The sequence below is a fragment of the Caretta caretta genome, chromosome 1, assembly GCF_965140235.1.
Source record: "Caretta caretta isolate rCarCar2 chromosome 1, rCarCar1.hap1, whole genome shotgun sequence".
NCBI classification, from domain to species: Eukaryota; Metazoa; Chordata; order Testudines; family Cheloniidae; genus Caretta; species Caretta caretta.
The window spans coordinates 10,496,616-10,520,314 of record NC_134206.1 but is presented as its reverse complement, the minus strand read 5'-3'; the positions used below and the strand labels follow the sequence as shown (position 1 = coordinate 10,520,314).

General features: G+C 43.1%; 1 protein-coding gene across 1 annotated transcript in view; it reads left to right on the top strand.

Moving 5' to 3' along the window:
* LOC125631701 (disintegrin and metalloproteinase domain-containing protein 20-like) overlaps positions 1 to 23,699 on the top strand; it is a 174,285-nt gene that overhangs the window by 108,675 nt on the left and 41,911 nt on the right. The window contains exons 12-15 of the mRNA XM_048838772.2: positions 2,442 to 2,616; positions 12,661 to 12,750; positions 17,179 to 17,371; positions 22,333 to 22,438. Of these exons, the coding sequence (XP_048694729.2) occupies positions 2,442 to 2,616; positions 12,661 to 12,750; positions 17,179 to 17,371; positions 22,333 to 22,438 (564 nt within the window). The remainder of the gene's footprint in view (positions 1 to 2,441; positions 2,617 to 12,660; positions 12,751 to 17,178; positions 17,372 to 22,332; positions 22,439 to 23,699) is intronic.

The window sequence follows — 23,699 nt, the reverse complement described above, 5'->3', positions numbered from 1 at the left end:
TTTGAGTGTAGGGGAAGTGCAAGTACTGCCTCTCCATTACAGGGAAAAGGTAGAATGGGAGTATGTGTTATGGGCATATTGGGGTATCAGTCAAAGAAGGCAGAGTTGAGGTTGCATGGGCTTTTATGTTAACTCAGAATGTCCTGGTGTAGAAGCCATGAACATATAAGAAGTTGCTCCTTGCTGTCTCCTGCCCTGTGCTGCTGCATACATATGTTGTAGGCAACAGCTTATCACATGTTACTTTGCTTGTGTAGCCCAAGGTACACGCTAAGTAGGGCCCTTTCTGCCTTCTACTCACCTCCAGCTGTGACTCCTGCCTTGGCTTCAGCCAGGCTTCCCCAGCCATGCCCCAAATTGACCCACTCTACTCCTCCTCTAATCTGGTCCTTTCCCTGACATGCCCTGCCCCCTACCAAGACATGTCCAAACAGAATACCCCCTTATGGAGTGTGGGTATGCCCAGGTATGGAGAGCAGAACAAGGACCCATTAAAATAATGGTCCCTGTATAGATCAATGGGACAAAAGTACAAGGTCTGTTGGACTTTCTACCAGGGCTAAGGCAGCTTCTATGGCTTTTTCCAAACATGTTCCTCTTGTGGAAATTTGTAGAGCAACAACCTGGACTTCAATGCATACTTTCACTAAGTACTACTCATTAGACTTAGAGTCTATATCAGATGCAAAGTGTAGTATGGCTGTTCTGCAATCATTGTTCAGTTAGGATTCCGTATCCCACCATCTTGGATTACAGTTGCTGCTTGTTCGTCTATCCCATGAGTGGGAGTATGCAGAGGCCCTGCAAAGAAATAATTAAGATTACTTTTGTGTAACTGGGGTTCTTTGATATGGACTCTGCCTATGGACACTCCTCGCCCATCTTTCCCCACTTCCTTGGAATCCTACTTACCAAGGGACCTGGGATGTGGGGGAAGGAACTGAGGTGGCTGGAGAGCCACACCCTTTTATACCCTTACCATGGAACATTAAGTGTCTACTAAAGAGGTGTGTGAATTCTCCAGTGGGCATTGCTAGCTTGGGTTCCACTGATCAGAGCATCCCATGAGTGTGAATATGCAGAGTCTATCTCGAGGAACTCTGATTACAGGTAAGTAACCTTCATTTTTCAAAGATTACCTTTCATAGGCCCTTGCTAGGACATCACCCCCGCCTAGTTCTCCAAAGCCACAATGTCTGGTTCTTTCTGACCATTCTTCTCCCTCCTAGCCCCTGCTGGGAAAGAGGATATTCCTTTCAAAACAGCTTTGTCTATCATCATGTTACAAACAGGATGCAGAAGAAAGAATTTCTCACCTGGGAATTTTTTCTGTGAACGAAGTCCAAAACTACATATCCCCCTCACTTCAGTTACTGGCTAACCTAAGCTGAAGTTATAATTTTGCTAAACTTTGACTGGAGAATAACGGAGAGGAGTCAGTGGACAAAGTTGGAAAACTCTCAACTACTACTGGTAGGCTCTAAGTTGATTTACATATACAGGAAGACTACCGATCTGGTCTGTACTAATGGAATCAGTCTGCAGGAAAGAATGACCCAGGTATGGAATTCTTTTTTTAAAATGGGATTCATTACAAAATCAAAAGTATTTTAATTCATTTAAATTTTAACTTGTTGACCAGAGAATATTCCATTAAAAATGTAATACAGGGTTGGTTTGGTACTACAGTATATACATTTTTAATGATCCAGTGTTATTCCTGAATCAAGCATAGTTAGTCTGATTTTTATATCTAAGTGCATAGTCAGTTGGTCTCCGTTCTATGTTGTGTGTTAGAGAAGTTCATTTAATTTTAAATTAAATCTTCAAATTTTATCTGGGTGAACAGCCTGAAGGTAATAATGTTTCTGCTTCAAGAAGAATATTGTTTGGGTTGCAAAGTCAAGCACTTAAAAACTAGGAAAGTGCCACATTTAAGATTCCCATTATACCTTTGAAATACTTTTGAAAGCATCCGATGAAGTGAGCTGTAGCTCACGAAAGCTCATGCTCAAATAAATTGGTTAGTCTCTTAGGTGCCACAAGTACTCCTTTTCTTTCTGTGACATGTTATAGACTAATAGACGTATTATAGCATAAGCTTGTATTCTTGCTTGCATATTTATACCTGCCTCTGGAAATGTCCACTACATGCATCTGAAGAAGTGGGTATTCACCCACGGAAGCTTATGCTCCAGTACGTCTGTTAGTCTATAAGGTGCCACAGGACTCTGCTGCTTTCACAGATCCAGACTAACACAGCTACCTCTCTGATACTTGACACCATTATACTTTTGTGCATCCATCTTGTGTGCTGAATGAAGCTATTTGTTCCATTTTCTATTGTTTGAATTTGTCTAGCTTCAATTTCCAACCATTGGATTTTGATATATTGACAGATTAAAGTGATCTCTAGCATTAGATATTTTCTCCCTGTGCAGGCGGATAATGTGCACAGAGTTCAGTAATTGCTCCAGAGGATTCTATTTCAACACGATAAGAAAACCAGGAAAAACATGCCTTCTTAACATACCAGAAAAAAAAATATTTGGAACACAGATGTGTGGTAATGGTATAATAGAAGATGAGGAGGAATGTGACTGTGGTATGGATGAGGTTAGTAATTAAATACTTTAGTTTCATGCACATTTTACAGAAGCATTGTTAAGTTTGGTTTATCCAACTTCAAAACTACTCCATGAGACATATGGTTTTATGATGGAAGTGCTGTTCATGGTTCCAAAGTTAAGACTCAGAGTTGAGTTTTGCATTTAAAGCAGGATTCAACTATTTTGTTATTACATATGAAGAACACATCTTATGCACATCAAAATTACAGTTTTGAGTACAAAGCAAATTACTCTTTGAGTATACAATACATTTTATGAGGATATTTTTAAAAAAGCAGGAATACATTTCCCCCTTCTGTTTAATTAATCCATAAACTCAGGGATCACACCGTATGACTGGAGAATTGCTTCATATAGTACTTATTTTTAAGAAAGGGGAAAAAGTGATCCAGGAAATTACAGGCCTGTTAGTATGACCTCAATTGATGTATGCAAGGTCTTGTAACAAATTTTGATAGTGAAAGTAGTTAAGTGCATAGAGGTAACCAGTAATTGGGGTAAAATACAACATGGTTTTACAAAAGGTAGATCATGCCAGAGCAACCTGATCTCTTTCTTTGTGAAGATGACTGATTTTTTAAGACAAAGGAAGTGCAGTAGATCAAATCTACCTGGATTTCACAAAAAGAAAAGGAGTACTTGTGGCACCTTAGAGACTAACCAATTTATTTGAGCATGAGCTTTTGTGAGCTACAGCTCAGCTCATGCTCAAATAAATTGGTTAATCTCTAAGGTGCCACAAGTATTCCTTTTCTTTTTGCGAATACAGACTAACATGGCTGTTACTCTGAAACCTGGATTTCAGTAATGCATTTTATACACTTACACATGGGAAATTATTAGTTAAATTGCAGAAGAATGGGATTAATATGAGCATTCAAGGGTGGATAAGGATGGTGAAAGGGGAGACTGCAAAAACATCATATTGAAATGTTAACTGTCAGGCTAGAGGGAGGTTACTGGTGGAGTTCCTCAGGGATTGGTCTTGGGGCCAATTTGATTTAACTTATTGGCACAAAAAGTGGGCATGTACTAATAAAATTCGCAGCTGGCACAAATTCAGGAGGCCAATATGGAGGAGGACCAGAATATCATAAAAGAAGATCTTAATCACCTTGAAAATGGAGCAATAGAAATAGGATGAAATTTAATAGTGCAAAGTGCAAGGTCTTGCACTTGAGGACTAAGAATAAGAATTTTTGTTAAAAGCTGGGGACTTATCAGTTGAAAGCAACAAAGGAGGAGAAAGTCTTGTGTGTATCGGTTGATCACAGGATGACTATGAACTGCCAATGTGATTCATCAGTGAAAAAGGCTAATGCGCTTCTAGGATATATCAGGTGAAGGGTTTCCTGTAGAGATAGGGAAGTGTTAGTACCATTATACAAGGCACTGGTGAGACCTCATCTGAAATATTGTGTGCAATTCTGGTCCCCTGTGTTAAAGAAAGATGAATCAAACTGGGACAGGTGCAGAGAAGGACTACGAGGATGATCAGAAGAATGGAAAACCTACCTTATGAGAAGAGACTGAAGGAGCTTAGCCTAACCAAGAGAAGGACTAACCAAGGCCTAACCAAGAGAAGGCTTAGCCTAACCAAGAGAAGCCTGAGAGGAGATTTCATTGCTCTCTATAAATGCATAAGAGGGTAAATACCAGGGAGAGGAGTCATTTAATTTAAGTGCCAATGTGGACACAAGAACAAACGGATATAACTGTCCATCAACAAGTTTAGGCTTGAAATGAGATGGTGGTTTCTTACCATCAGTGGAGTGAAGTTCTGGAACATCCTTTCAAAGGGAACAGTGGGGGCAAAAAACCTAACTGGTTTCAAGATTGAGCTTGATATGTTTATGGAGGGGGATGGTATAATGAGACTGTCTATAATGGAATGTACCCAATCTGTGACTGCAAGTAGCAAATATCTCTAACAGCCCATGGTGAGACAAAGATGGGGAATGACCTGAGTTACTACAGAGAATACTTTCCCTGGTGACTGGCTGTTTGGTTTTCTGCAATGCTAAAGGTCCAAATGACTGCCATATTTGTGGTCAGGAAGGAATTTTCCCCCAAGTCAGATTGGCGGAGACTCAGAGCGAGAGGAGTTCGCCTTCCTCTGCAGCATGGGGCATGGGGCACTTGCAGGTTTAAACTAGAGGAAATGGTGGATTCTCTGTAACTTCAAGTGTTTAAATCATGATTTGAGGACTTCAGTGACTGAACCAGAGGTTATGGGTCTATTGCAAGAGTGGGTGGGCAAGGTTCTGTGGCCTGCAAGGTTCTGTGGCATAGGCGTAGATGATCATGATGGCCTTTTTTGGCCTTAAAGTGTATCAGTTTGAGCCCAATACTGATCATAAGGCCTACAACTTCCATTCAAATCAACAGAAGTCATGTATAATGAGGCACCACTTTGAATGCATTTCTTATATGAATTCTACTATATGTACTACTTGCCTACAAACAGGATGAAGCCCTTTGTGTACAAACCTAGCCCCATCTTCCATGACCACAGAGAGCCCTTTTGCAACAGGCCTGTATGCTTCCACTGGTAAAGGGAGGGTGCAACAGATGTGGGGGATTGTGCAAAGGGTGTGCAACGCACAAGCCCCCTGCAATTTTTTGATTCTGCTATTGGGATGTAGCTTTTTTGGAAGAAAGAACTGGAAGTCATTGAGTCCAGTCCCCTGCTATCACAAGCAACCCCTTCATATAATCCCATCAAGCTCCATCTTAAAACTAGTTAGTTTGCCCCCTACTACTCCTACTGGAAAGCTGTTCCACGCCTCTGATAGTTACTTCTAATTTCCAGCCTGATTTCGTTTATGGCCAGTTCATTGTCCTGGTAGGCTGGATCTTTCCTTTTTTATGTATCTTCAGAGTGCATGCCAGACTTACTTGGTCCTAGTGTTTAAAATTGGATTTCCTAACACTTGTGTTAATGTCAATGCTCAAGTCTTGTACACAGTAGTCCAGTCTGGAGAAAGACTGATGGATTAGCCATTCACACAGAGGGAACTGTGAGTTTTTTCTTCTGCTTCTTCCTCTCTACCCCACTAGTGGCACCAAACCTGGACCCCAGCAGGAGTGCTCAGAAGTACTGTCCCCTTACTTCTTCTTCAAGTGCTGTCCCTGTGGGTGCTCCACTTCAGGTTTTGATGCATCCCGACACCATCAATCAAAGATTTATGGTAGCAATGTCCGCACACTAGACCTACCTCTGCTGAACATGGAGCTCTGGGGCAGTGTTCATCACTCTTGCCAAACTTTTAGAAAAATAAGTTTCAGTAGTTAGTCAGTCATTTTAAAAGTTATAGTTAGTGCTAGTGATAGTTTTCATTAAAAAAAAACACATTAACTTTCCCCAGTTTTACCCTCCCCATAGTTTTGCCACAGCGGGGTTGGTTAACCATTAGACATGCCTGGCTTCCCAGGCTTTAAGCGTTGCGGCTCTTTCCCTGTAGCAATGCCCATTTCGGACAGGCACTCTTTCTGTGTCCAATGTCTTGGGGAGACGCATATCCTGCAAAAATGCACCCACTGCAGTAATCTTAAAGCAAGAGCCCAGCATAACCAGGATCTCTGCTTGAAAATTATACTGATCGAGAAATCTCTCCAACCAGAGCCAGACCAACTAACCTCCTCTCTGGGCACCCTCTTGGCAGGGACAGGAGACATGCCTTCCTCTAAAAGACCGAGGAAGAGGGCACAGATGTCTCCTCAGAGAGCACCGCAGAAACATAGGCGATCTCTCCCCATTGGCACCGATGGTACCGACATCAGAACTGCCACAAAATCTACTGCAATAGAGAGATTTGACTGTCGTGTTGGCACTGCAGTCCCTACTATTTGGTACCGAGGGCTCTCCTGTAAGTTATAGAGGAGATCCCCTACTTCTCATAATGCTGTACACTCGTCCAATGAAGACGATGATGATGTGCAGGAACCATGCACGCTCTCACCACACCACTCATGACCGAAAGAGTGATGACCACCCTGGAGCCAGATGGGGTCCAAATGCCCTTACAACCAGATAGCTGTGGTACGGATCGCTGTGGATGTATCCACCAATGGCCTTCCCAATGCAATGGGCCCAACCCTAGGCAACTTACCAGGGCCTCTGCTCCAGGCCACCCAGGGCTCATAGAGGTGAGCTGTGGTCTAATCCCACGTCACCCATCCCGCAGCAAACGGAGGCTCAGGATGTTGGGGATGACACAAACAGGCACAGATCGGGGAGTGACATCTTCAGCTCACAATTCTTCCTCCTCCTCAGATAAGGCAATTATTCCACCACCGCCTATCTTGGTGGATTACTTCAAACAGTTCCAGGAACTGTTTAAGTGGGTCCCCCAAAGCCAGGACATCCTGTTGGAGGAAGTGTAGACAAACCAGCACAAGCTGGAACAAATTCTACAACCTTCATCTGCTTGCAAAAGCACTTTGCCCATCAATTATGTGATTTTGAAACCAGCAGAGACAGTCTGGCAGACACCAGCCTCAATTCCGCTGACATGCAAAAGGGCGGATAAGAAGTATTCATCCCTGCTAAAGGGGTGGACTTCCTCTTCTCTCACCCACCTCCCAACTCCTTGATGGTCAATGCAGCTAATCAATGAGGCAAACAACAACAGTTTAGATCGACTAAACAAGATAAGGAACACAAGAGGCTTGACCTCTTCAGGCAAAAAGTTTACTCCTCAGCGACATTTCAATTCCAAGTCACCAACTATTCAGCCTTGTTGGCTAAATATGATTATGATAACTATGGCAAACTTAGCTCATTCACAGCAGAGCTCCCCAAAGAGAAATGATCACAATTTCAGGCCATGGTAAATGAGGATCAACTCATAGCTGTCTCAGAACAATGGTCGCACGCTTCACTGGAATCCGGAGAAACTCCACCTTCAAGCGTGGCTCTTGCATGTTTCGATTATGGTGAACTAGCCTGCTCGGAAAAAGTTAAACACATTTATTTCTAAACAGCAGGAAAGTGACCATGCATAATAACTTCCTTTAAACATGGAAGAGATTCTCTGCCTGGTGTGAAGAAAAATATGTGACGGCCTCCACAGCACCACTACCAATACCTACTGGAGCTGAAACATTCGGGTTTAGCAATGAGCGCGATCAAAGTGTATCTCGTGGTCATTACAGCATTCCATCATGAGATTGATGGGACCTCGAGCTACGCACACTCCATTACTAAACACTTCCTCACAGATTTCCAGAACATTTACCCAGAAATTTGCCAACATACTTCGGCCTGGGACCTCAATCTGGTATTGAAGTGCCTCACCAGATTGCCATTTGAACCATTAGCTATCTGTTTCCTCCTACATTTATCCATGAAAGTGGCCTTTTTGGTTGCTATTACTTCTGTCAGATGGGTGAGTGAGATAGCGGCTCTCATGACCAATCCTCCCTACACAATATTTCTCAAAGACAAGGTCATGCTATGTCCGCACCCAAACTTTTTACCAAAGGTAACACGATGCTTTCATGTGAACCAACCAATCCATCTTCCTATGTTCTATCACAAGCCTCATGGGACTCCAACAGAGACTGGCTTCCATTCATTGGATGTTAGGCGTGCGTTATCATTTTACCTGGAAAAGACCAAATCTTTCTGGAAATCTAGAGTTTTCATTTCTACCACTGAGTGTCCGAAAGACTGTGCAATATCCACTCAGAGACTGGCCAAATGGGTCTCCGTGTGCATTCAACATTGCTATCATATGCTGAACATGGACCCCCCTACGCACATCAGAGCGCATTCCATATGATCAGTTTCTGCCTCAATAGCGTTCCTCAGCAATGTTCTGATATTAGGGTGGCCACTTAGGCTTCTGTCGACATATTCACTGAGCACTCAAGACTCCAGGGCTGATGCCATAGTTGGCCTAACCTTACTCACCTCTGTGACTCAGATGAACCCAAAGTCCTTCCTGCCTTCTGAGGGATACTGCTCTACAGTCACCTGAAGTGGGGCACCCACAGGAACAGCACTCAAAGAAGAGAGGGTTACTCACCTTGTGCAGTAACTGAGGTTCTTCAAGGTGTGTGTCCCTGTGGGTGCTCCACTACCCATCCTCCTGCCCTCTACTTTGGAGTTCACAATAAGGACTCTGTGGTAGAGAAGGAACTGCAGGGCTCAGGTCATGCACGCGCTAGACGCGGCGCCAATTGCACTGTGAGACACCTATTACGCGCACCTGACCCCCATGGACACTGCTACCGTAAATCTCTGATCAATGGCACTGGGATGCACTGAAACCTGAAGTAGAGCACCCATAGGGACACACATCTCAAAGAACCTCAATAACTGCACAAGGTGAGTAACCCTCTCTTCTGCTGCAAACAGGACTATTATTCTGAATATAGGGCACTGGCCCTCCCAATGAAAGTGAATCCTGAATTGAGAAGGTCCCTTATATCATGAGTGAAACTCTTTACCTAAGAGTCTCCATCAGTGAATGTGAGCAACCAGTACAGTTACATTGTCAAAGTGGAGTGGTTCCCAGAGGAGCAGTTGACAAGAGTAAGGCCTGTAGAACTTGCTGCTGGACTCAGCCAAAGGGAATCCACTCTGCAATTGTGAACCTGATGGGCTCTTGAATCTTGTTTCCCTGCCTGCTGATCTGGTTTCTGTAAACCCAACTATACTGTCCCTAATTTCAGCAAACCATGGTACGTCAGGAATGCCTTGTGATATGCTTGTCCACCCAGAAATCTTTCTGTTTCTGACTGATATATTGTTCACACACTCACATTACAATCCATGGCTACTCTGGATACCATAGCAAAGAGGCTGAATCCTGGCTTTAAGTGCAAAGTGGAACTCAACTTAAATTATGAAGTCATTGCCAGCACCTCCATAATAGATGTGTTGTACTAATTTAGATGGAATATATGAGTCCAAAGAATCAAAGTTGTTAACATAACCCCGTCACTATCCAACATTAACCAGTGTTAAACAAGGTTTGGTTTTCAGACACCACAACCTACTTAGTATCATGGCAAGCATCCTAAATCCATTTAACCTATTATTAAAGATGCAGAAGAAAAGGAAAAACAGTTCAAGCATTTGAAATATAAGGTATTAAATAAGGCTTTTATTTTAACAATATCCCTTATTCTTTTTCCTTAACTGGGCAAAGATTTTAGAAGGAAAAAAACCCTCATTTGGCAGTGTTTTAGATGGTGTCAAAGATGGTAATAACTATTCTTATTGGGGAAAAGAGAGGAAGGTCAGTTGAAATGGGCTGGAACTGTTGTTTTGGCTTTTTTTCTTGAAGTCCAATCCTGACAAACCAAGACAATTACACAAAATGAAATAGAAAAGAACAGCAAAGATAGAAAATGCAGCTTCTATTTCTGGTGCTAACTCTTACTTACAGCCTTATTATTGGAGAAACACAGGCACAGCACACGGTCTTATCAGCCACTCTGAGACCTGACAAACTTGTACCAGCATTGGGCTGTTTAGGGCATTGTTTTTAGCTGCCTTTCTGGTCACAGGCTTACAGCCATATTGCAAAATATACAGTCTCGGCCAGCTAAGCCAGGCTGTTATTAAACAGAAGGAAAAAGTGTTAGAAAAGAGAAGGAACAAGGTGGGAAAGGAAGAGGACAAGCTGGGGAAGATTAGGGTGGGAGCTGAGAAAGATGAAGTCTCCCATCCGAGCTGGGGTTCAGGATTTAGCCAGAGCAGGTGGAGGTGGCAGTGCCCTTCTGGGTTCCTTTCTGTGGACTAAGTTGGTCAGTGGTATCAGTAAAACCCTCTTTGTTTAATTTAATTCACTCTGTCTCCATCCTACATCTTTCTTAAACAATTACATATAACAGGTCATTGTGACAATTTATAAACCTTCACTTTCTTTGAGGCCCTATTTCCCCCCTGGTGAAAAGCTGACATATATCCTCTCTATCTGGTACTATTCACTCCTTGGTTCTTTTAGACTTAGAGTTAAAGGGCTTGTCTTTTCTCCTCAGGAACTGGAAAACCAAGAGATACACTCTTGCTTGTGGTATTATTAGGTAGCATCACTTCAAAGCCTAAATCACATAGGGCTTGTCTAGAGTTGAAATGCAAGGGTACCACAGCTGCAGCACTGCAGTTCTGTCTACACCGTGGTGTCTACACCAGAGATGATTTCAGCTTAATGATGTCACACAAGAGTGTGGATTTTTCACACCCTTGAGTGACGTAGCTAGGTCAACCTAACTTTTTAGTGTAGACCAGGTACACTATCATACACCATGATCTACTTACATGGGAAGCTTCTGGGGCTAGGGACATCAAGCTCAGCTCTCTTCAGCCTCTTCAGTTTCCCTTCTCAGAGCTCTACTAACGTTTCCTCACTTAGCCCATTCTGTAGGCAAGTCTAGCCTGTGACTGTCCTGTCAAAATTACCAGATCTCCCTCTCTCAAGATCCACTTTCCAACTGTCACCTTGACCAACCTCTCCCCGTCTGATGATGTCACCACAACATCACCACTGGTGTTGTCACCAACCTGAGCAGTTCCTTCACACTTACATTTTACCATTAAGCTTATAATTAGGGTAAATGTGTAGGCCCAATTAGTACAACTGGCTACAAATAGACAGGTCAACAGCTTGGGTAACTTCACTGCGGTCAGTGTGACATCAGTGCTAACTCAACCACCTGTTGTCTCAGCTAATTTGCATGCCACAATTCTATTGGTTATAATGACTCTGGTACAAGGAGAGACTGTACATGTGTAGCTTTCTTGGCCAAATTCACAGCTTTTTAAAGATTATGTGGCTGCATACTATCTTGGACATCAGTGCTTAAAAGGCTCTCCGCCTTAAAAGGTTGCCTTGACACCACTCCCATTTTGGCAACACAGCCAAGGGAACTAAGGCAGAAGTACAGGGGGTGCCCTTAAAGCATGGAGACATTAGGACTCAGGGACTATGCTATCCACACCCCTAATATCACATAGTACCAGTCTCACTAACACAACCCTGCAAGCCAGTAAGTCTATTACAAATTCAGTGTCGTGTCAGAATCACAAGTACACTTTGGTTTCTTTGTTCCACTCTAGTGTATTGGTGAATCTACATTTAAAAGTTTACATTAAAATGAAACTATTTAATTTTGTTTGCACATATCTTAAAATCATTATAAATATTACATATATCTGTGGTACTTATGTGACCCGCGTCACTGTAAGGACTAGTACCTCTCCATCTTTTTAATGTATTTATACTCACAACACACCTGTGAGATAGTATTTCTCTATTTCCCCATTTTTACAGATAGGGAACTGAGGAACAGAAAAACTTAATGACTTGTCCAAGCTCCAGCAGAGCAGGGAATTGAACCCAGTGTCCTTTGTCCCAGGCTGCTGGATCATCCTTCCTCTCTTGGTAGCATTCTCTTTGGATTCTTTGTGTAGCAGAAATTGCAAATAATAATAATATTAATACTTTATAAAAATGCTATGTATTTAGAACTATGGTTAGGGTGACCATATTTTCCAAAGGGAAAATGGGACACCATGTCGGGCTAGCCTAAGCTCTCCACCCCTCTCCACACTGAGCTGACCCCAGCTGCTCATCTGGGCCCTGCCTGGCCCAGGCTATGGCTGGGGCTGGCTTTGCTGCTCAGTGGAGTCCTGCCTGCCCCCCACCCAAGCCCTGCCTCCTCCCCTGTGTGGGGCTGGCATCACCACTCACCCACTCCTGCACATTCCTCTGGACCCCACTTTTTTGACAAAAGAGGCCATTTGTCCCATTTGTTGGCAAAAGCAAATGGGAAAAATGCCCACTTTTGCCAAAAAAGTTGAGTCGTCTGGGACAGGGCTTAGAAAAGGGATTGTACCGGCCAAAACAGGGCGTATGGTCACCATAACTATGGTGAGAAATGGGAATTTGTCTCTCAAATTCACTGAGTTTTGTTACTGTTTGAAATCAAACAATAAATGGTAAGAGTGGTGTTATTACAGGAGAGTCCCACAACAGATTTTTAAGGTGAGGTGCCATTCATTTTGTACTTGAAGGTGTGCCTACGGGGTGGTTGTTGCCTATCCAATTGTACAATAAAGCCAGGTGCTGCCTGTGTTTCTGGACTTTGCTGCCAAAACTGTCAGGTAAGAAAAACCTGTAGTAGATTTTGTATTTTATGGTAAACTGAATGTTTAATTACTTTCTTTTAAAGTTAATACCAGTGGCAATGCTATTCATTTTCACAATTTCCTTCTCAAGTACTAGATCTACTAATCCCATGTAGATGTGTTGGGATTACAGTTTGGCAACTTGTTTTTAGCAAATAGTTGCCTAACCCCAACCCAAAACTATTTACTAATTCATGTAGAGTTCACTGAATGATTTTGACTAAACCAAAATATTAAAATGTTTCAATAATGTTCAAATGAAATGTTTTGTTTCACCTCAAATAATGTTTTTGTTTTGACTTTAGGCATTTTGACAGATGCAAAGGAGGAGAAATTTGCAAAATTCAGGGGGCGGGGCTCCCTTATAACTATTAGCTCAATGGCTAGAATCCTCTGCTGGGATGTGGGAACCTGATATAGAATTTGGCTGATGAGGAGAAGGGAATTAAATTTGGGTTTCCTATATTACAAGAGAGTACCCTAGCCACTGGGGTATGGGGTGTCAGTGTTTCTCAATGTCACCTGTTGAAGCTGTTCCATTTTTAAGAAATAATTAAGTAGTCATTGGAGTAGGGACTTGAACTTGGATCCCCTACTGTCAAGGTTCTTTCCCCACTCTGAACTCTAGGGTACAGACGTGGGGACCTGCATGAAAGATCCCCTAAGCTTATTCTTACCAGCTTAGGTTAAAAACTTCCTCAAGGTACAAACTTTGCCTTGTCCTTGAACCCTATGCTGCCACCACCAAGCGTGTTAAACAAAGAACAGGGAAAGAGCCCACTTGGAGACGTCTTCCCCCCAAAATATCCCCCCAAGCCCTACTACCCCCTTTCCTGGGGAAGGCTTGATAAAAATCCTCACCAATTTGCATAGGTGAACACAGACCCAAACCCTTGGATCTTAAGAACAATGAAAAAGCAATCAGGATCTTAAAAGAAGAATTTTAATTAAAGAAAAAGTAAAAGAATCACCTTTGTAAAATCAGGATGGTAAATACCTTACAGGGTAATCAGATTCAAAACATAGAGAATCCCTCTAGGCAAAACCTTCAGTTACAAAAAGACACAAAAACAGGAATATACATTCCATTCAGCACAACCTATTTTACCAGCATTTAACAAAAGGAAATCTAATGCATTTCTAGCTAGATTACTTACTTAACAGAGTTTCTAAGACTGCGTTCCTGATCTGTTCCAGGCAAAAGCATCACACAGACAGACAGACCATTTGTTTCCCCCCCTCCAGCTTTGAAAGTATCTTGTTTCCTCATTGGTCATTTTGGTCAGATGCCAGTGAGGTTATCTTAGCTTCTTAACCCTTTACAGGTGAAGGGGTTTTGCCTCTGGCCAGGAGGGATTTTATAGTTCTGTATACAGAAAGGTGGTTACCCTTCCCTTTATATTTATGACACCTACATTCTAGGTAAATGCCAAAACTACCAGATTAAAAAATCATTCTCACTTTCCTTCCTAGGAATAACTATCCCAATAACTATCCACTATCATTATACGTGACTGAATAGTCATTAGGTCAGGGGAAGCTTGAGAATGATTCTATAACCTGGTAGTTATGGCACTCACCTAGGATGGCAGCTAAAGCTATCAATGACAGACTGGTGAGAGGTTGAAAGGACCTGCCCATCAACATCCTCTCCAGAATGTTCTGCCTCTATTGGCAATGCATAGATCCAAGCCCTATTGGAATGTCTACTCAGCTTTCGGGAGTGAGCCTCCCAGCCTAGGTCATCAGACTTGTGCTCGCAGTGTGTGCTCTAGTGTGCTGTGTAGACAGTACTTTGATATTGCAGCTTGGGGTGGAGTTTGGACTCCAAACCCGGGGTGGGTGGAGTGAGCTTGAGAGCACAAGTTCCAGTCTGAGTCAAAATGTCAAAGCACCGTCTACACAGCTAAAAATAGTGCACTAGCATGAGCTCTGCTAACACAAGTCTGTGGCCGTTGGCTGGGAGGCTCACTCCCAAATACTGTGTAGACATAACCTATGTGACTTCAAAACATCCCCAAATTGATACTTCCCCCGATATTATCTTCCTACATAGACTTATGATTTCTCTCAATTGTTCTTCTCTTCCTTCATCATCATTCTTGGCTTCCTGACATAGCCTGGAGCACTTTTATTTCCAGAGTCATCTGAGCCTGGGCACTCTCAAGATGGCTCACATGAAGAAGAAAAGGATTGCCTATTCTCCAGCTCCCAGTACAAGGCATCCTTATTTAGGTGGAAAGAAATTCTTCTGCTCCCTCTGGAGATCTCTCTGAGATTCCTCAGATCAACTGGAGAAGACATAGTTGACAGCCAGGCTCCCAACTAAGAGTTCTGCAATAAAGGATAAAGTCACCTCCTCTGGACTCTAGAAAAGCCTATGTCAATAGCAGAGAGTTCTTGTGCTATCACTGATGCAATAAATGTGGCATCCACCACCACGGGATCCAGTACAGTAGCAGAAAGTACTTCCATTCAGCCCACCCTCCAGATCATTATCTTTACTAGTCAGGACATACAGGACTCAGCAGAGAAGCTCCCTGGGATTGGAGAAAATCTTTCTCTACCATCGTTTCAGCCCTGTACTTCTGTTTTCATTGCTCTCAGAGCAATCCAGCTTCACCACATCACCCGATCCTTCCACCCCAGTTGCTCAGGAAAACTGGGCAAACATTCCAAAGGATATTTTCTGATAGATGTTTAGCACTGGGCACACAGCCAGGCCTTCTTTTTCCTCAGTGCCCAGTTATTCAGAAATATTTGCCACAAGGCTGCATTTACTCAAAGATTCATGGAATCCTCTAGAATCAACATAGGAGGATACATCCAGACTATACTTTCAGGCCACAGATAAAACAAAACACATTCTTACAGATCTACTTTGCTACTCCAGACCTGTCTTTCTTTCTCCAAATGGAAATTTCAGCCTCTCTCTCTGATTTCTCCTTGTGGATGTCCAGCCATCAGCTCAAGCTCAACGTGGCTACAACGGAACTCTTCATCTGTTTCTCTCCAGCCCTTCCATGCCCTCCCCACCACCTCCTTTCCTGATCACTGGACAATACCATCATGTCTGTCCCTTAGGCCTGTAATCTGGGTGCCATCTTTGACTTAGACTTCTGTCTAGGACCTCAAATCCAGGCAGTTTGTAAACCTTGCCAATTCTTTCTGTATAACATATCTAAGATATGGCCTTTCTTATACAATCACATACCTAAAACTCATCCCTGTTTCCATCTTCTCAACTTGATTACTGCAACATCCTTTTCTCGGGTCTTGACAAATGCAATCTTTGCCCATTCATATCCTTTCAGTGCTGCTGCAAATTTCATTTTCCTAGTGTGTCACTTTGATCATGTCACCTGTCTCTTTGCTTCCCTCCACTGACTCCCTCTTCTCTATCACATTTGTCTTCACCTAATTTGTCTTTACCTTCAAGGCCCTTCATGGCCAAACCCCACCATATCATCTTGTTTGCTATTGAGCACTCGATGCTCAACTCCAATCTACCCTTGATGCCAGCCTCCATTACCCACTTGTTAAATTTTCAAACAAGGACTTTCATTCTTTCTCCCATGCTTCCCCTCATATTTGGGTGGAGCTCTCCATAAACACTGATTAAAACTAAGTAATTATCCTCCAAAACCCATGTCAAAACTCTCCTTTTCCTTAATGCCTACCAAAAATTCACAATAGTTAGGTTGCTGGTGAGCTGAGACCACTGCCTAAAAAGCTGTCCAATACTGTCAGATTGTTTCTTGTATGCTCCCACATCTGTCTGTATCCATCATTTGTCTCTTGTCTTATACTTGGGTTCTGGCTCTTTGGGGCAGGGACTGTCTTGTTGTTCTGTGTTTGTACAGCACCAAGCACAATGGGGTCTGGTTCCTTGACTACGCCTCCTAGGTGCTACAGTAATACCACTTGTACTAAGTGCTCATTCTGAAGAGGATATTGATAGGTGGGTCCCATCCCCCTCTCCCCAGTGACTGACAGATCCAGCTTCTGAACACTGTGGGTGAAGTGTCCCCAGCTCTAGCCTCAGCAGACTCAACATGGAAAAAAATGAGTAGATGGGCAAAAACTATTTTTCCTTTCTTCATTGTTATTGATTAAAAGCATGAAGAGTTTATCATCATTTGGGAGTGGAAAAGAATCACAAATATTTTAAATATTGGAATTAGAGTGCACTACTTAATAAACAGTACAAGGAGTATTTATGTTGCATCTTCCTCTTATCTATGTTAAAATAAATGGCAAAGAAACTTCAGGTGGCTTTTTTCTTATCCGTTGGATGTTTGGGGACTTCTAAAACAAACATATTTTAAGAAGGTAAATGGTGGCTCATGAAATAGGCTTCCAGAGAGAAATCTCATCCAGATCCTTGTATTCTTATTTTAACAGCTTCATAGACAAGGGAAAATATGCAGAGAAAGTATTGGTGAGTGTGACCTTCCCGAGTACTGCAATGGGACTTCAACCTGGTGCCCACAGGATGTATTTAAGCAAGATGGAACTCCATGTGGTACCAAAGACTGTTGTTTCCAAGGGAGATGCCATAACCATGAAAGACAGTGCAAAGCTGTATTTGGCAAAGGCAAGACCTGCATTATTATTTATAAAAACACATAGCCGCATCAATTAACTCTTATGAAATTGGCCAGTTCTTAAATGATACCTAATCCCAAGATGGCAAACAGACTTTTTGGCCAGGGGGCTCTGCACAAAGGAGAGAGAGTTTGTGTCGCTGCTGAGAGTGGCTGCAGTCTTGGTTGATCCTGCCTCACCTCTGCAAGGAATCTGTCCTTCTTCCTGAGCTTCCCCTGTCTAATCAGTGGATTTTGCATATCACACCTAAAGATAAGGATTGTTATTCTATAACACCAATCACTGAAATATCTAAACAGTCTCACTGTGCCCTACTTCCCTTGCTGCTGGATTCTACACACTTCCGCAGCTCAGGAAGCAATAGAAGAGGTTTGGAATGGCTCCTAGCACACAAGACTGCTGACTTTTGGGAACAGGTGATTTGGAAAGTTGGGGTAGATACCTTCTTAAGTGGTATGGGTGTCTTCTTTGGCTACAGAAGGTGCTTGGTGAGAACTAATGAGAGGGGAAGCATTTTAAAGAGGAAAGAGTGCTGAAACACCCAGGAAGAATGCAATCATTCTCAGTATCTACTTTGGTGTGATAGGGTGGACTAGATCCGGAGGCCCCCTGCTGGAGGCCTTGTGGCCTGCCTCTTCCCTCCTTAGAAAAGAGCTGAGGAGAAGTCCTCCAGTCAGCCAATCAGAGGAGCTGCTGGAGTGACCAATCAGGGGCCAAAAGGGCCATATAAAAGGAAGCAGCAGTGGCAGAGCAGCCAGTTCCTTCTGGTAGGTCAAAAAGGGAGGACTGGGTGCCTGGAACGCCAGCAGAACCATGGACAGGTCAGTGCAGGCAGTCTGACCCCAGGGGCTTGAGCCCAGAATCTAGCCAGACTGTGGGGAGGGCTGTGATGGGCCCTGCTGTTCTGGTTGAAGACTGAGCTCAGGAAGGGCTGCTGAAAGGACACCAATGGAAGGTACTGAGGTGGGCCCCTGTTGTGCTCTTAAAGAAGGTAGTACCTCTGGGGAGGAAGCCTTGGTGCTATGGCCACATTCCAGGGCTGTGAAAAAGAACTGGTGATTGTATAATCTGGAATGGGGGACTGCGTGTGACTGAAGGGCTGAGTCACTGAAGAGCTGCTGAAAGAGCCATCAGCTGGGGAGGTACTTGGGAGATTAATGGACCTCATAGACTCAGCTATGCAGGTGAAACATTATACCTAACTGGAAATGTGGTCTATCCAGCAGTGACTGACAAACAAGTAGACCTATTTTAGATATGTCTCTTATATTGACCATGTCAAAGAATGTGACCCTGCGCCTCTGTTACGGTGGACTGTCTCAAGATGAAGAGAGTAGTTTTAAACTATACAGCAGTATGAGCAACAATAGTTTCAACTACATCCAACCTTGGCGGGGAGCTCACATTGATAGCTTGTGGCCACTAGAACTCCCAGGACACTAAACTAGACATCAGTGTGCTGGAACTCAGAGCAATATGCTATGCTCTCAAGTCTTTTCTGCCTCACTTAGTTTTGACCACAGTGCAGCTTAGCAAGGACAACATAGGCCAGCTGCTATCAAGTAAAGTGATGTTTTATATAAACAAGTAAGAAGGCACTCATCCACACATCTATGCAGAGAAGCAGTGGCTGTGGGGGAGTGGTGCAGTACAGTACATTCTTGTATTGAATGCTACACCTTGCAGAGAAATGCAACAGTACTGCAGACCAACCGGGTAGACACACAATAGAACTCCAGGATTGGTCATTAAAGATTTCAGTAATACACAAGATCTTCAACCTGTGGGGGTCCTCTGCGTGGAAGAAAACAAGTCCTCATTCTGCGTTTGTTAGCAACAAGCCAGAGACAGTTTATTATGAGCAATTGCAAGGGAAGACTGCGGTCAGACAGGGAGGGCCCCTGACCATAGGCAGATCTTCCCCTTACAAGCAGTATAAGACAGGTATTTATACTTTCCCGTTACATACATCAACAGCTAACGGTTATCCTTTTGTTTATACAAACTCCCTCCGGATGCTGCCTTATCTCAAGGTTTCTGCTTAAGTCAGCATTCCATCCTTATCAACTAAAGCAAGGCGAAGACAGTATTTCTTACAACTCTCGCGTGGTTAGGGTTAGAGTTACGTTTCACTCTATCCTAAAATTGATTAAGACTTCTTCCCCCAGATCCTCCTTTTTCTCTTAATTCTGCTTCCACATCTGCATATAGACCTGATTGCAAGTAGCCAAAATGTCCCAGATTTTGCTCAAAAGCAGGAAGAGACAGCCAATCCATCTCAGACACATTCCTAGTAAACTGGTGTCACGGTTGTCTATATGCTTCCCCCCCCACCCTCCGATTTCCCCTCATTCACAAAGTGATAAAAATAAAACTGGATAGAGCCAAAGTAATTCTAGTGGCTCCATTGTGGCCAAGATATTTAGTGTTTGCCAGGTCTCCATTTAACAAAAGGAGTTTACCAATCTCTCCTTCCTCCAGGTTTGTTGAAGAGTTGATCACCCAGATCTGACAACCTGGACTACAGGTCTTTGATAGAATTAGAACAATCTTGCTGTCTGCTGGCACATGTCCTACTTTACTGTAGGAAAGAATCAACCTATAAGTGTTATAGCTTCAAATGGAAGAGATTCAGTCTCTGCATAAAGAGTAGTAATGTAGTTACACCAATGGCTCCAGTTCATCATATTTTAGAATAACTGCTACAGCTGAAACTTTCAGACCTTCTTTATCAGCAGTTAATGTCCATCTAGCAGTTGTATTGGTATACCACTCTCTCATAGATAACTAGTCTGTATTCACACACAACATAGTTAAGACCTTCATGAAAGGGTTCAGTAAATCTTCCTACATGTAAAAGGACCTGTATCCAGCAAGGAAGCTCCAGTAGCTAATGAAGCTTCCATTTGAGCCAATAGCAGAATGGTGTCTCTTTTAACGCTCAGTGAAAACAGCTTTTATCATAGAATCATAGAAATGTGGGGCTGGAAGGGACCTTGAGAGGCCATGAAGTCCAGCCTCTTGTGCTGAGTCAGGATCAAATAAACCTAGACCATCCCTGACAAGTGCTTGTCCAACCTGTTCTAAAAAACCTCCAATGGGGATTCCAAAGCCTCCCTTGGAAGCCTATTCCATAGCTTAACTAACCTTATAGTTAAAAAGTGTTTTCCTAATATCAAATCTAAACTCCCTTGCTGCAGGAAGTGAGAGAGCCATACCATCTGTGTAATCATGGCGGGCTGCTCTGTGTTGAAGTACTCTAAATTCCTGAGGTACTAGCAGCATGCCTGGTGTACAGCAACGTTGAAGCAAGTCCTGTAGGTGGTTCAGCAGCTAAGCCTTGTAGATGCTAGACTTGGTAGATCCCAATAATCACTCAGCCCAATGCTTAAGTGAAAGGGTAACGTGCTAGGGCTGGCAGGGAAGGGAAAGTCTGCAAATACGCTAGGTATAAAGGCTTAAGAGTTACAGTTCAAAGTTCTCAATAGGGGTTCTTGTTTTGGGCCGGGGCAGTCCTATTGAAAATCAGGATAGTGCCTGGGGTGCCCTTTCCAATCTAGTCCCTATTGAAGTAAATAGGCTCTTGCCAGTTTCCAAGCTAGGCTCAGTTTCTCTCATTGGGGCCCTCTGCTCTGGCTTCCAGTCTCTGCCTCATAAGTCCCATACAGACTTGCTCCCAGCTGTAATATTCAGCCTGTTCCACAGGTGGCTCCGCATACAGTTCCTGGGATTTCTGCTTTGCAGCTCCTGGTTTGTCATGTGGCTGCTGCTTTTTAAACAAACAGAGCCCAGCCCGCTCCCGGTTCAGGACCTTTTCTCCTCCTGTCCAGAGTAAAAGGAAATACTGTGAAGGACTTTGCTAGAAGAGAGTAAATTGCAGGCCCTCATGGTCGGCCCACCATTCACTCTTTTTCATAAGGATAGAAGAGAGCTACATCCCCATCGCTAATGTGGTGACTGAGTTTTAACTTTATCTGTCAATTAACTCACTAGCCTTTTTTCTAAGGCCACACCTGTGCAGGAGAAAACACACTTCTTACTGTAGGTGCCCAACAGTCTTTAGCTTATTTCTTCAATAGGGCTAAATGATTCTGATAGTGCCATAATCTATTCATTTCTATCCTGATAAAAAGAGACAAGTACTTAAGTCTCATACACATTCAGAATTGGTTAAGCTGTACTTTCATAAGACCTACACTTTAGCGTCAGACCCTATTCTGGATAGAATTCAGTCACATTCCACTAGTACCAAGGCAGCTTCTATGGTATGCTTTAGACATATTCCTTTTATACAGATCTATAGTGTTGCAACTTTGAACTCTTTGCAAACATTTTACAAAACCCTATTCTTTTTATTTAGGATGCAGATTGGATGCACAATTTGTCAGGGCAGTACTTCAATCTCCCTCTATTATAGGGCCCATCTCCATCCAAAGGGAGTACTGCTTGTCAGACTGTCCCATGAGGTGGAATATGCAGAAGACACTCAAAGAAGAAATGGAAGTTATCAACCTGTAGCCAGAATTCAAGATGTACTGTATATTCACTCTCCACACACACCCTTCCTTTTCTTTAGAGTCCTAAGTACAACCTGAGAAGTGGTTGAAGTCACTGAGGTGGGTGAAGAGCCATGCCCCCTTTTATAGCCTTGCCCTCAGAAAATTCAGGAACAGCGAGGGCAGGGGTAGGAGAGGATGTGAGAGTTCCAACCGGCACTGCTACCTAAAGGTTCCACCATCACATCTGCACCAGGGGTGCCTCCCATGAGGGTGAATATGCAGACTTCATTCCAAAGAACTCTGGTTACAGATGAATAACTTCAGTTTCCCCTTAACTCCTTGAAATGATTGGAGGAATTAGTAGAATATGTTGTGTTTTTTATTTCTGTCTTGTCATTTACCTTGTGCTTCTCTCTCCCCCCCCCCCCCCCCCCCCCCCCGCTCCTTGCAGCAGCACAGCTGGCCCCATTGAGTTGTTTCAAAGCAGTGAATGCTAAAGGTGACCGGTGTGGCAACTGCGGTGGAGACGGACTTACTTACAATAAGTGTCAAGACAAGTAAGTTTTTTCTATATATGTGTCTCTGAGCCACTGGAAAATGTACTAAGAAACCCCTGTAAATAAAAAAACACACCCTTATTTTAAGTAGTGTCAGAAAATCAGACAAATGAGGAGATGCACAGCAGCATTTTATGGGCAGTACAGTTTATTTAAACCTTTCATTTTCACCCCCACTGTGCTTAATGAGGTGTCATAAATATAAAAAGAAGGGTAACCACCTTTCTGAATAAAGTGCTATAAAATCCCTCCTGGCCAGAGGCAAAACCCTTTCACCTGTAAAGAGTTAAGAAACTAAGGTAACCTCGCTGGCACCTGACCCAAAATGACCAATGAGGGGACAAGATACTTTCAAAGCGGGAGGGGGGAACAAAGGGTTTGGTCTGTCTGTGTGATGCTTTTGCCGGGAACAGATCAGAAATGCAGCCTTCCAACTCCTGTTAAGTTAGTAAGTAAGCTACCTAGAAAATGAATTCTATTTTCTTTTGTTTAATGGCTGGTAAAATAAGCTGTGCTGGATGGAATGTATATTCCTGTTTGTGTCTTTTTGTAACTTAAGGCTTTGCCAAGGGATTCTCTGTTTTGAATCTGATTACCCTGTAAGGTATTTACCATCCTGATTTTACAGAGGTGATTCTTTTTTACTTTTTCTTTAATAATCTTCTTTTAAGAACCTGATTGCTTTTTCATTGTTCTTAAGATGCAAGGGTTTGGGTCTGGGTTCACCTATGAAAATTGGTGAGGATTTTTATCAAGCCTTCCCCAGGAAAGGGGGTGTAGGGCTTTGGGGAGGGGAGGGATATTTTGGGGGAAGATGTCTCCAAGTGGTCTCTTTCCCTGTTTTGTTTAAAACACGTGGTGGTGGTGGTGGTGGCGGCAGCATACTGTTCAAGGACAAGGCAAAGTTTGTATCTTGAGGAAGTTTTTAACCTAAACTGGTAAGAATAAGCTTAGGGGGTCTTTCATGCAGGTCCCCACATCTGTACCCTAGAGTTCAGAGTGGGGAAGGAACCTTGACATGAGGCTTGATTTTTTTTTTTAATACATCGTCTTCTGTGCAGGCCAGGAGGAGTCAGAAGCAGCATTGGTACTGGTGATGTGCTCTTCCAAACCATTATATATTATATATGGCATATTATATATATGCAATTATATTACAACTCCCTCGCTTCCTAGCTCCCCTTCGTCACTTAACCTGTGGCTTTTTAGGCCTTCTCTCCTAGATCAAACTAACCCTCTCATTAATCAAACAAGGGGAGGA